This window comes from Octodon degus, unplaced genomic scaffold (assembly GCF_000260255.1).
Source record: "Octodon degus isolate 3935 unplaced genomic scaffold, OctDeg1.0 scaffold00086, whole genome shotgun sequence".
Taxonomy (NCBI): Eukaryota; Metazoa; Chordata; class Mammalia; order Rodentia; family Octodontidae; genus Octodon; species Octodon degus.
In genome coordinates, this window is record NW_004524662.1 from 3,778,239 (window position 1) to 3,792,311 (window position 14,073).

General features: G+C 37.8%; 1 protein-coding gene across 1 annotated transcript in view; it reads right to left on the bottom strand.

Annotated features, from left to right (window-relative positions):
• Positions 1-305: 305 nt before the first annotated feature.
• The window catches only part of Brms1l (breast cancer metastasis-suppressor 1 like), a 34,854-nt gene continuing 21,086 nt past the window's right edge, over positions 306-14,073 (bottom strand). Inside the window, exons 5-10 of the mRNA XM_004637080.2 lie at positions 8,837-8,933; positions 7,799-7,882; positions 6,752-6,816; positions 5,752-5,791; positions 3,243-3,369; positions 306-693 (exon numbers count right to left, since the gene is read on the bottom strand). Of these exons, the coding sequence (XP_004637137.1) occupies positions 576-693; positions 3,243-3,369; positions 5,752-5,791; positions 6,752-6,816; positions 7,799-7,882; positions 8,837-8,933 (531 nt within the window). The 3' untranslated portion in view covers positions 306-575. The remainder of the gene's footprint in view (positions 694-3,242; positions 3,370-5,751; positions 5,792-6,751; positions 6,817-7,798; positions 7,883-8,836; positions 8,934-14,073) is intronic.

Below are 14,073 nucleotides of genomic sequence, written 5' to 3' on the forward strand. Positions count from 1 at the left end.
CTACAAAAGTGCTCCTTTTAGCTTTCAAACCAAATATTTCAATTTTGGGAAATCTAGATTGTAACATAAGACCATCAGTTCTAAACAAGCTGATGAAGCTAAATATACATACTCATATGGATTTAAATTTCAATTCTGATTTAACACTAATATACTAATACAAACCATTTATAGGAAACATCTTGTCAGTCTTATTTACAAACATGATGAGTGACAAAAATGGAAAATAAAAAACTGCAGATAAACATAGCCATAGTTCACTAAAGAGTAGACAGAGCTGCATGATTATTTAAAAAAAAAAACAAAAACAAAGAAAAACTCTTCAAAGGAAATCCTTACCATATATAGCATTGGTAATTGGACCTAAGAGGCAAATAAATGTAATGACGATGATTAAACTTTTTTCATTACTGCTTCTTTTAATAACACATAATATGAGGTCTACTACCTACAAATACACATTCTCTCATGACTCAATGAGAATAGTAAGTTGCTGAATACATTTTTTTCTCTCCCATGGCACACTGAAATTTATAACACTAACAAGGTAGATTTAAACAACACTTAAATCATAATTACGAATGTTTAATTGAATATTTTCCTTTCTGTAGCTGTGAAATGTAAAGCTTAGATTTGCTTCCATCAGGCCTCTTAAACCAAACTTCATCATGGTTAATTGTTGTAATTACAGCACTAAAAAGGGGGAGAAGAGGAAGAATGAATGAGTTACAATGTCTCCTTTCAGACTACTAACTATAAAACCAAAACCACTGGACAATGGATTCAAGTACATAATTGTCATTTACCAGACAACTGTGCTATAAGCAGGTCAAGAATATAACATTCAGAGACACTTTAATAATAATATACTTTCTTTAACAGAGTTAGTAAACTGACTTTCTTTTTTATATGTAGAAAGTAGCTGCACTTACTAAAGATCACAGGAGTAGCAGGAACAGAGAAGGGTGAAGGGGAAAAGCGATCCAAGGGTGGAAGGAGAAAGGGACTTGAGTAGCAAGGGAAGAAAGGCTGGCTTTCTATTAGAGCTACAGTCACATGCTGCAGAAAGACATTAAACGAAGAAGGGACCACAGAGCGAGAGCGATAGCATACATTGCTAGAAACTTTTTAAAAAATTATTACAGTAAGAGACACATTGGTATCAATACTCCTCAAAAAATTCCTCCTCCAGCTGGGCAGAGTGGTACATGCTTAGAATCCCAGTGCTTAGGAGGCTGAGGCAGAGGATTGCTGTGAACTGAGGCCAGCCTGAGCTATATAGTGAGTTCAAGGCTAGCCTGAACCACACAGCAAAACCCTGTCTCAAAATAACAACAAATCCCCCAAAACAAAAACCTCCTCCCTCACTTCAAACACACTTATCTCATCCTTTGTATCACTTTCTGAAGCAGCTCTGAAATTCTCTTTCATGTCTTTATGAGAGACAATCAAAAACATGGTGACTCCTGCTGTTAAGTACCATCCAAAAGAAAGTGAGGCTTGGAGAACCTGACTGTGTCCTCACCCGCCTTGTTCAGTGGATCTGGCACCATGTGACCCCTGCCTCTGCCCCCAAGTTGAAACAACCATGTTCGAGTCAACTCTGGCCATCAAGGCAGCCACAACGGCACATCTGAAGAAACTCAAGAAAAAGGACTTCAAGAACTGCTTCAGAAAGTGTGTTCTAAGTGAGGGAGGGTATTCTAAGGGGAGTAAAGGTCCCACCCCGGGTGGCTGCAGCCATGAGAAGGCAGCACAGGTGCCCCTAGCACTTTGTGGTGCTGCTGTGCACAAGGCTGACTGCGCTGCCAGAAGAATAAAAGTGCACTTTTATTTATTATGTATAATATAATTTAGTATGTATTTACTGTGATATGTTTTTGCCATGATTTTAAGGTGTACTTCTCCTTGTTAAGAAAAAAAAAAAAAAAGATTATAATAAAACAGCACATCCCGGAGTGTGGCAGCAGCCTCATATCTTAAGTACATCAAGCAGGCATGCTGAGAGACCAGGCTGTATTTCACTTTGGTTTGTGCATGGTGTTGCATAACTACCAGAAGCCTAAGGGTGCATTTCTCAGGAGATAGGCCTGCTGCTCAGTGACACATGGCTGGACCAAATGCACATTACACCTGCATCCCACTCCACAAGAAGAGAGAGTGGAACAAAAACCACAGACTGACACAGTGTTACCATACCCAACTCTGACCACCCTTGACTACAGGAAATCCTCCATGCGGCACTTACATGGACTTTTCTGACTCTTCTAATCTTTGCATTGAAATTTTTATAAAACATGTTTTGCTCTCTTCTACGCTGTCATCTTGTTTTTAATTACCTTAATGTTAACCAGTAAAAGGTTACAAAATCAATAAAGAAGTATCCCAGAGTATGATACACAATTTAATGATCAGCTCAGTGAACTTCTATGAAGTTATTTTACAATGTTCTTACAATCCTTAATTTAAAATTTTAAATGAAATTATTATCTAATTAAAACCACTGTACTTGGAAAATGAGTTAGAATACTAACTTCAAATCTTTTTTTTTTTTAATACGATAGTGGGGATTGAATTCTGGATCCTGTGCTTGCCAGGCAAGTGCTTCAAATATCTTATTTACTACTGTTGTCCAAGAAAAGGTATCTTCTTACCAAAGAAGGGTACTACTCTGAGAATTAAATTCTGAACTACTGAGGAATGAAAGCAATGATTCACATTAATATTTTCAAAAGACCATAGCCAGACAAAATTTAGAAGTTATACATAATTATACAAACTTTATTTCAGCATAAAGAGATTAAATTTTTTAAAGTTACATTTTTAACTATTATTATTCTAGTTTTTATTTACATTCCATTTCTTCTCTTTTAATAGATACAAATTCTAACAGATCTGATAAAGTTAGGGATAGATCTTCCAAAAATTCCTACAGGTCTGCTTTAGAGGCCATAATATCTGAATCATAACAGCTTGTTACCTCTAAGAATTAACTAACAGGATCACTTACTAGAAAAGTAATTCCAATACTTCTACTTGTATTAGTACTGATGCTCATGAGCGGAACAGAAAGTCTGGTATACTGATATCATCACGTGTGTACACATATGATCAAATGTGGGTAAGACTCCACAAGCAACTAATGACACATTGTGAATAGCCAATAAAAGCTGCATATATTGACAATGATAATATAAAAACCAGGACTGGGTAATAACACTGAAATGACAAAAGCTTCTTACCTTGTAGGACATTCATCTTTTTTATCAATACATATCGTCTGTCCTCGTATATACCATTCACCATCATAATACAGTCTTCCCTCTTCGGATCTAGCACTATGCAGATGCTTTTCTAATTTCACAGGCGCTAAAGGGATCAGTTCAAAACTGTTATATTAATAAGACATTGTCAGAAGAACAAAAGGATCAGAACATTGTGTTAATCCAACCCATGCACATGTGAAAAAAACCAAAGTATTTCTTGATAACAAAGCTAAAATCTAATAAAGAAAAAATTTATTTCTTATATTCTTTCATATAATCCTACAAGTTTTAATGTAAATAAAGCCAAATGAAAAATAAGTCATTAATTGATGAGACGAATGCAAGACTTGCTAATTACTAAAACCAGTTTTAAATAATACTGAATATATCAATTGCCATATTCCCACTGGGAACTCTATTTTTCCATATTTTCTCCCTTGCAAGGAATCTGAGAGCTTCCAAAGAAGCAGAGGTTTTCACTTTGGTTTGTGATTTGTTTTTATTTTTAGGTTTTTTTTTTTTTTTTTTCAGTCCTAGAAATGAAACCCAGGGCCTTGCACATGCTGAGCGCTCTACCACTGAGCTATACTGCCTCATATGAAGCCAAAGTTAATATCTAGTCCAAGAGTTTCCCACACCTTTCATTCTAAAAAGGAAATATCATAAATACAACTTCCATTTCTAAATTCAAGAAATGATTTGGCATTAGTCAGATAAACCCATGCAGTGAGAAAGTATTCTTCATACAGTCAAAAGCATACCATAAATTAAATACCTCTTTGTCATTCAAATGTCACTACCTCAGATAGGTCTTCTCCAGCCACTCTACCTATCCCTCAGTTAACTGTCACAATAACTTTATATTTCCTTCATAACAATTATTATCCAGAGCTCTTCACTTACATATACATTATTCTACCACCTGCAAGGGGACTCCAGGAGGTTTCTCGATTGTGTCCACATATTCTAAGACAGTGCCCTATATGGAGAACCTGTCAGTGAGTATGCATTCACTTGTTCGTTCACGCATTAAGTGAGTACTTTCTGTATACAAGGAACTGTGCCAGGCCAGCGTGGTAGTGGCAGGGAGGATAAAGGTAAAAGAGATACAGTACTGGCCTCCTTCATGGAGCTTACAATCCAGACAGGAGACAAATAATGAATTAAAAAGTATAAATTGAGACAAATGCTAAAAAGAAAATAGGACATAATCCTAAAGATAACAGGGATCTGTGTGGGAGGTGGGGGGACCTCAATGGAATCCATGATCCCAAAAATGCCAAGAACCACTGCCCTAGAGATTTAGGAAGCTGCCCTTCCAGTCGATTCCCAATGATGATACTTCATTGCTGTGGTGTCTTCACATGATAAAGCAATGTAATGGAATCCTTAGAGGGCCAGGGACATAGCTCAGTGGCATAAGTGACTGCCTGACAACTACAAGGTCCTGAGTTTGATCCGCAGTACCAAATAAAATAAAATAACATAAACTAAAGGAATCCTTAGAATAACGATAATACAGAAATCAATCTCTTACAGTATGTTGGAATGTGACTAGAAAGATCTTAGTATTTAAAATATGCTTTAAAAAAAATCTAGCTTCATGGCGCTTAGAAGGATTTAGGAAATCTCACTTCTAGTGAAAAAAGCCATAATGTGTTAATTACTGAAACTTTCCTACCATTTTGATTTGAATCTTTCTCTTTGCTATTTGTTTCTCAATAAAATTATGGAAAATAATAATAATAAAAAACCCTTTAAAAAAGACATAAAGCTAACAACAATCATGACTTTGGCAGTGCTTTTAGATTTAAAAAAAAAAAAATCAAGGAACTGTAACTTGATGTGAATCTTACTAAGGCATAACGAAATGCATCGACCTTTGTGGTACAAACGTTTCTTGGATGGACTACTATCAGCACCTTTTTAATTTTTTTTTTTTTTTTTAATGAATTTAGGACAGGGTCTCCAGGGTCTCACTACACAGACTGGACTCATAGTGATCCTCCTGTTTTCAGCCTTCCAAGGCTGGGATTACAGGTGTGCACCATCACACCCAGTCTCAATTGCTGTCTCAGCATGCCCCAGGGCAGGACCAGCACAGCAGGCCGGGGTTGAACACCGGCGGCGCTGCACTCCACTGAAGCAGGCTCTTTAGTCCGCTGAGCTATCTGGCCAACCCTTGCTGTCAGCATTCTAATCTAAGAAAATGCAGACAGGTATGAACATTACTGGGCCCATAAAAACACTGAACAGTTTGAATTACTGATCCACTAGCTAAAGCAACAGAGAAATACATTGCATCTAGAAAATCTTAAACTTTGAGGCAACGTAATAAACCCCAGACAAATACCTCACCATTTCAGCTACAGTGCTCACTGCCGACATGAAGCTACTGATAAGGAAGCGCTTTAGAACGGAGATGACTTAAGAGCCCTGATTCAATAAAACCTCCACAGCGAGTATTTCTCAAATCATCACTTACGTTCTGTTTTCACTCTGTGTGGACCGAGCGTGGCCATTGCCTTGATTAAAACAAAAAGGAAAAAAAGAAGTTGAATTTAGAATGAAAACGTATTTTAGTATCTGTATCTTATCTATAACATTAATGATTGGCTGAATAACAAATATGGTAAAATATAAGCATTAGGTGCTCCAAAGATCCGAGGCCATGAAGAATATACATTACAAACAATAATTTGTCCTAGAAGTATTATCAGTATCTGAAATAATTTCTAATGCTCAGAAAGTTTACACAAATAAAAGTTTACAAAAAATTTTACAAAAGTGAAAAAAACTTAATAAAGAAAATAAGGCTCCACTTCTAAACAAACACTGAAAAGCTGTGACTCTTGACTGCCCAATGGTAGAACACAGGACACACAGTAAGGGTTCAAATGTTCACTTTTATTCCTTCAGGAAATAACTACTGAGTAACTTCCATGCACCAGGGCTAGGCTGAGTCCTAGGCACAAAACGTTAATATCATGATTTGGGGGTAAACTAAATAAATTCTTTCCTGTTCTCTTGCACAAAGTTGCTTTATAAATTTTATTTATTTGTTGGATACAGAGTCTCATTACATGGTTCAGACTCGTAGTGATCCTCCTGTCTCAGCATCCTCAGCACTGGGATTATAGGCGTGCGCCACCACACCTGGTCTCAGTGGCTGGCATGGCACACCTGGGGTTCCAGGACCGGTATGGCATGCGGTACCAGGGATCATACCCAGGTCCTTGCACTTAGACCACAGAGTGATCTTCCCCAGCCCCATAAAGTATTTATTACTAAAGAAAAACTATGAACTGCTGACACATACGTAAAACACTCTTGCAATCCCACTGTTACTTATAATAGTATCAACTGCCTTAGAAAAAATGTTTCAAAGCAGAACATATTTATAAAACTTTCATATATTAATGAGAAGCATAAAAATCTTGAAAAGTAGACTATAAAAATATTGTTTCACCATTCTTTAATCATACCTTCCTAATTGTTGTCCAGTCTTCAAGAATATCAAGATCTTGTAGCATATAAACAATATATGGACGTTAAAAAGTCAAGGTTAATTTAGCTGAAAAAAATAATCACAATTGGGTGGGAGGGTAACTTAGCAAGCAGAGCCTTTGACCAGCCTGTGTGAAGAAGCCATGGTTGGATCCCCAGAAAGAAGGGAGGGAGGGTGGAGGGGAAAAAAAGGAAGGACAGGAGAAAGGGAAAGAGAAAGGAAGGAACACTATCACACTCTGAGTTCTATTTCCAAAGTTCTGTTTTTCAGAAAACAAAACAACGATGTACAGACATAATTCTTTGGAATCCTAAATTCTGACTTCTAATTATTCTTTTAAAAACTCAGTATCGGGCCAGGCGTGGTGGCACATGCCTGTAATCCCAGCACTCAAGAGGCTAAGACAGGAGGGTCACTACAAGTTTGAGGACAGCCTAGGGGTCACAGCGAGTGCAAAGCCAACCTGAATGCCACAGTGAGACGCTTAGTACCAGGATAAAGGTATTTTTTCATTTCTGATACTGTCTTACTTCTGAAGCCACAGCACATTCCCTTAGTTCCGCGGTAATGCCAAAGCTAAAACACACTACCAGCTTAATCACTTTGTCAAGCTGGAAGGGAAAAGAGCCCAGGGCAAGGGGAAGGTGACGCAGGAATGCCAAAACTAAGTGTACATATCAGTTCCTAGTCAAGCATATTCCAATCTTAATATCATGAAAAAGGTCCTTTTTATACCCATGAAGAGAAATCATGGTGTATACCCAGCACCTGTTTCATGTCAAAGCCCTCACAAACTATAGAACCATGTGAATTTTCAAAGTCATCCTTGTGGCTAAACTTCCCCTTTCCCCCACCCTTCTTAATCTAAATTATATCTTCTGCCTTCCATCAGTTTTAAAAAGCAATCTTTTGCTTATTACAGGATGACTTATAAAGTTAGTGTATACTAGTAGAAGCTACAAAGATATGCACAGTGCAGAAATGTACATCAAGGGGAAAAATCCAGACAGTTGGGAAAGGATATCTGAAACAACAACTGGCTTTTTTTTGTCAGGACTAAAAGGATCCTTCCTCTTTTTTCTCGACTGAAGTTCATCATTCCAGAGCTCTGGTAAACAAATAAAAAGTAAGTATTAGGAGGAAAAAGTGCTACATAATTTTATGGATGGTATTTTTTTTTATTTATTTATATAACTATATAATACTTCAGGGAGAAATAACATACAAGTATATAATTTCATAAGCAGCTTATATTTATGAATTTCCTCTACCTTTACTAAGGCAAAAATTAATTTAGCACTTATATTTATAAATGATCCATGCATGTCAGGCACTTCACCCTTACGTATCATGTGCACTGTCTCACCTAACCCTCAGGCTATCTCTGAAGTAGATACTCTTATTCCTTCTCTTTTATGGCCAAGGAGACTGATTTAGAAACCCAAGTAATTCTCCCAGGTCACTCCGATACTTGGTAAGGAAGCAGTAGCCTTAGATCTCAGAATATCTGACTGCACTGTGCCTATTCCAACCCAGTGATAATAAATTTTTAGCAGATAAAATAATACACTCAAGAACTTTAGGATGAACTAGTAACCCTTCCATCCACTGTAGGAAACCTTTCTACCAATACCTCTAAAATAGCCTACTTCACACTGAACTAATCTAATTACTATTAAGTGTTTCCTTTTTCAGAGATAAAAAACTACAGATCTCTCAACTTACTGTGGTTTGACTCTGTCAAAAAGGTTTGCATTCCTTTCCCCACATGTCAGTCTCTTAAGATTTAGAGGGAGCAACATACACTGATGCTGTTTTTCCAGTACTATTCTTATAGAAGCTTCCTATTACAGTTCTACTTCCTGTAGGGTACTTGTCAGCACTTGTGTTCATATGTTCCAATTTTTACATCTCTCTAAAGTGTAAATCCAAATCAAAGTAAGATTCACAATCATAATTCCTTGCTAGTCTCCCCCTTTCTGTTGGGACATTTCATTTACATACTAATCTCAGAAGATGAACACGTGTGACACTGATGTCACCATCCCCACACGCCACTCACCTGAGCTAATGTCAATGCTGTGCCTGTCCTCCTCAAGCCTTCTAATCTTCTCCTCTAGCTCACTCTGAACTGTGTCATATAACAAAAGTTTTTCACTCTGGAAAAATAAACAAAGATTGTATATTTAAGTAAAAAAAAAAAAAAAAACCAAACCAGATCTATTTAACTAAGAGCACCAAAGAACTTTACTCATACAGTACTTTAATGTAGGATACTTTTGATTGCTTATTTTTACTTTAAATTAAAATTTTAAACATGTCAAATATATAAAAGAAATAGAACTATAAACATATAGAATCTAAATGTAGATTTAACTACATTTAATTCAGCTTATGAACATCTAAGTCACGTGATAAAGAAATAAACATTTATTCATAGCAAACTCTCATGGTCTCCTTTAAGTGTAAGCAAGTCCCCCATCACCAAAATGCAGAACCTCTTATATAAAGTATCCCATTACAAAATGTATCATATTTTTTTCAAAGGACAATAATTGACCCTTTAGGACCAGGGAGATAGCTCAGTGGCATAAGCGCCTGCCTGGCAAAAGCAAGGTCCCAAGTTCGATCCCCAGTACTGCAATAACAACAATAATAATAATAACAGTAATAATAAAAATTGGCCCTTTATTATCTGAACATCATGTTAAATAGATCAACATATCACGATATACCATAGAGACTAATATATCACAGAGAGAGAGACTCGAGCACAAATTTTACAATTGTTTAAAATAATTCAGTTGTAGTCAAAATTATAGACTACTTATATTCAAGTCTCCAGACAGCTATAGACAGATTTATTTGCTAAAAGAGAAAAGACATTTTGCTGGCAGATCAGACTAAAATCCAGGCCTACTAAGTCTAGCCCATTTTTTAAAAATTGTGTAAAATTGCAACCCCTATTATATGAAACTATAAAATATGCATAAATACAATGTACAAATGCATTACATTAAAGCCTATGATAAGTTTCCAACCCACTGCTATAAGCTTATCTTTAGAAAGGACATTACAATATCCTGCATTTTGGTAGATATGACTGTCTCAAAGGCACTACTGTGCCACTGTTGGATAGGAATTCTTGTGGAAGACACCTCATGTAGGAAGCACGCTCAAAGTCAACCACAAAGTCCTCTCTTTTTGGCTTGAAATAATTTAAATTCTACAGGTGCTTAGTTGTTTTCTGGGGTGGTACAAAAAAGATTGCTTTTGTTAATTTTAGGCAAGCCAAGAGCTAAAAAGAAAGCAAAGCAGAAGACACTAAAATAAGCCCAACCTGGGTAACTTAGCAAGTCTCTGTCTCAAATAATAAATAGGTAAGGGCTGGGGCAAGCAGATCAGTGTGCAGACTTGAGTTCAATCCCTGATAGAGGGTGGAGAAAAAAATGACTAAAACTCAACATCACACGAAAAATTACCACACTGCATGCTGGCCTCTCCACTTCTTTTGCTTATTCCCTGACTTTGGTGAAGTCTTATTAAATATTCTAGGCTTAATGTGCTATTTATCAGAGAAAAAGGGAGAGCAGGACTTCGCCACAACCAAGGCCCTGGGACAGCTATAGAGTTGGCAGTTTCCTCAACCAAACTAATTCTAAAGGCAGAGCTGGAGGGAAAGCCTTGTGCTTGGAAGAATATCAAAACTGGAGCATTCTCTTCCTTTTAAAAAAATCCACAGGGAAGGATTAGCCAAATAGCTCAGCAGTTTAAAGCACCTGCAAGCAGGCGCAGGGGCCGGGGTTTGATCCCCAGGCTTGCCGTGCCAGCTCCGCCCCCAGGGCACACTGGGATGGTGACAGAGACTGGGCATGGTAATGCAAGTCTGTAATCCCAGCACTTGGGAGGCCGTAAACAGGATTAAGACTGGGCATGGTGACGCAAGCCTATAATCCCAGTACTTGGGAGGCTGTAAACAGGAGAATCACTTCAAGTCCGATCTAGTAGTGAGACCCTGAACACTCTGTAGATGATTCCCTAAAAATAAAAAAATAAAAAATAAATAAATCCACAGGGAGACAAATATTTGAAACAGTAAGTGAAAGGTACTTCTAAAGACATTCAAGGTATGCATTAAAAAAGGTGTTTAGTCTATTCCTCTATCTCTTGCCTTCTCTTAGAAGTTTTCTCCCTCTTTTCCTACCTTGCAGGACCCTAAAGATGTTCAGGAATAAAACAGGTGAGGATCAAGGAATCAAAATAAAAGACTTCTCAAATGCAGTGCTAGAAATTAGAACACAATGGAACTATGCCCTCAAACTCCTACCAAAACGTGATTACCATCTAGAAATCCATAATTTTTTCTTTCCTAATATTACACCAGTATTATTATTATTACCAGTTCATGTTAACCAAACAAATTAATGGGTTTCACTAAAGTATACATATGTCAGGTATGGATGGCATCCACCCTTCCTGCTGCCCTCTGCTCCCATCTCCTCTGTCTTCTACCCTCTTCTCCTTCCCTAATAGTCTCACTTCTACTGGCAGGTCACTTTCCCCCCCCTAAATTCTGTTTCTTAATTACTTTTGTCATTGCTGAGAGAAAATACCTGACACCCAAAGTTAAAGGAAAAAAGATATGTTCAGCTCAGTTTGTAGGGGTCTCAGTCCATACTCAGCAGGCTCCACGGCAGCATGGCATGCACAGGGTCCACCATTTGTGGTGTCAGAAGACAGCAAAGCAACAAACAGGGGCAAGCCTCTTTCTGTCCTTTGTACTGTATGCAGGTTACCTGCCCTAGGGTGGGGACAGCACTCACACTATACTCCCAGCACTGCACCACGAATTACTCGTATGTACACTGTAGATTCAGCCACCTTTGAAAAGCCTGCCACCCCATGACTTCATGGGGCTCTGGGGAACACCGAGACACAAGCCACAACATTCCACTAAAGAGAAAACGTGTAATACTTCCCTTTCTATGATCTTTTATACATTCCAGATATTCTGTATTCTTAAGTGTAAGAAAAGATGTGTTTGGAGCTGGGCACAGCGGCACATGCCTACAATCCCAGTGCTTTGGAGATCACAAGTTCGAGCCCAAACTGGCCAACTTAGTGATATCTGGTCTCAAAATAAAATATAAAAAAAGAACTGGAGGTAAAGCTCAGGCTGAATGTCCTGGGTTCAGTCCCTGAACACACAGGCACAAGATGTATTTAGAAGGGAAAGGTGTGGCAGTTTTAAATAACTCTTCAACATTCCTAATTTTAAAAGGTAGATTAATTCTCCTTAGGAATTACTGAGTTGAGAAGGTCAGGAGAGGGAGTGGAGAAGAGATACATCTATGTATGTAAGCAGGATGGTTTGGATAACTGTACTGTGGATTTCTGCTGGTCTGTGGAAAGCAGCTGTTAAGGCTTAACGTTTTGTCTCCTTTCAATTATTTTTCCTTTTTCTCTCTTTCTTTTCTTTCTTCCAATTTTGCATGCATCCATCTGGTAATATGAACAACTAATTTGAAGACAACACTATGCAATACATGAAATACTGTGAAATTTATATTATTTTGTTTAGTGAGATTCTGGCCTTCGGATCTCTGCCTCCCTGACCAACAGGTTATCTTCGCTGCAGCTTCTTATGATTCCCAGAGTCAGACCTACCTAGCTGAACTGCTCTCCAATTCCTGAACACCGAGGCTGCAAAATAATAAATGCTTATTTTTGTTTTAAGTCACTTAGTTTGGAGTGATTCAGCTATTATAAAACTATAAATAAAAAAAATAAATAAAATTTTTTTTAAAAAAACTATAAATAAGTAGTACAAGAAATCTCAACAAACAGACTTGTATACTGCACATCATTCCTCAAGCATCATTCCTCAAGATGGGACTGAAATATATGCCGTACCAAGTAAGAGAAAATGGCACGTCGCTGAAGAGAGGGGAGAGGAATGTCCAGGTCGATGGTGAAGCGATCTCCCAGGGAGACAGAGGCAGCGGGCCTGGAAAGGACCTGAAGGATGGAGACGGTAGAGCAAGAGGGTGGCCGGGGGGGGGGGGGACCTCCCAAGAGGAAACACTGCAGGAAAAGTAGGACTGACGTGTGATCTAATGCACTCGGTCACACAGAAAACACAGTAGGACTCTAACAGAAGCAAGCATAAAGGCCACTGTTACATCATTCTATGAATCACCAGAGGATCCTGTTTACAACGAACATTAAAATAAGTACTTTTGGCCTTTACAGGACATGAGGATAGTTTAAATCCTCACATATTTAAAAATGTATCACATGGGGCTGGTGAGATGGCTCAGTGGTCTAAAGCACCTACTTAGAACAAGCTTAGCAAAGCACAGGGACCGCGGTTCAATCCCCCAGCACCACATGCCAGCCAGCCCCACCCCCTGGTGGGCTGAGCTGGCCACACACACACACACACACACACACACACACACACAAATAAAATAAAAACACTTTAAAAAAAGAAATGTATCACAAGTTCCATACTTTCTTAACTTCGTTAGTGATGTGATTTTTACTTTGCCAAATACTCAGGCTTTGTGAAAAACCATTAAAGCCATATATATTGGGCTTAATAAAAAAAAAATTTAAAAAAAAGAACACAGCCTTTGGCAGCATTCATAGGTCTGCCAGAGTCTTTGAGAATACATAAAATAGAAGAAAAAAATCAGTACATGAAAGTTATTAATTCCATGGCTTTAAAAAATGTGCAAGAGGGATAGGGAGATAGCTCAGTGGCATAGGTGCCTGACTGGCAAGCACTAAGTCCTGAGTTCAATCCCCAGTACCAAAAAAAAAAAAAAAAAAAAAAAAAAGTGCAAGAAAGAATATTTAAGCATAATATAGTTCTGTGAGTAATACAGTCAAGGCAAAAACAAAATCTGTAATACAACAATATTAGGACTCATGAAATTCTCAGCTTCTATAATAGGAAACCATGGGTAATGTCTAAAGTGCTATTATTTAGAAACATGAGGATCAATTCCAGAAGCAGCAGCTATAGGAGGTCGTCTAAGAGTTTGGGATGTGGAGTTTCAACAGGACCAGAGACTACTGGCTTTCATTACAAGTCTGTGCCTTCAGAAATATGTAGACACATTATATGCTACAAACACACTTTTAAAACAAATATTTAGAACCACAGCAGGCTCATGAAATGCTGCTTGAAAACAAATGAGGGAAAAAAATAAGGGTGCAACATAAGTATATACAGAATCATACCAGTATGATACAGGCAAACATACACTCACTTATAGATTACGAGTCTTTTTA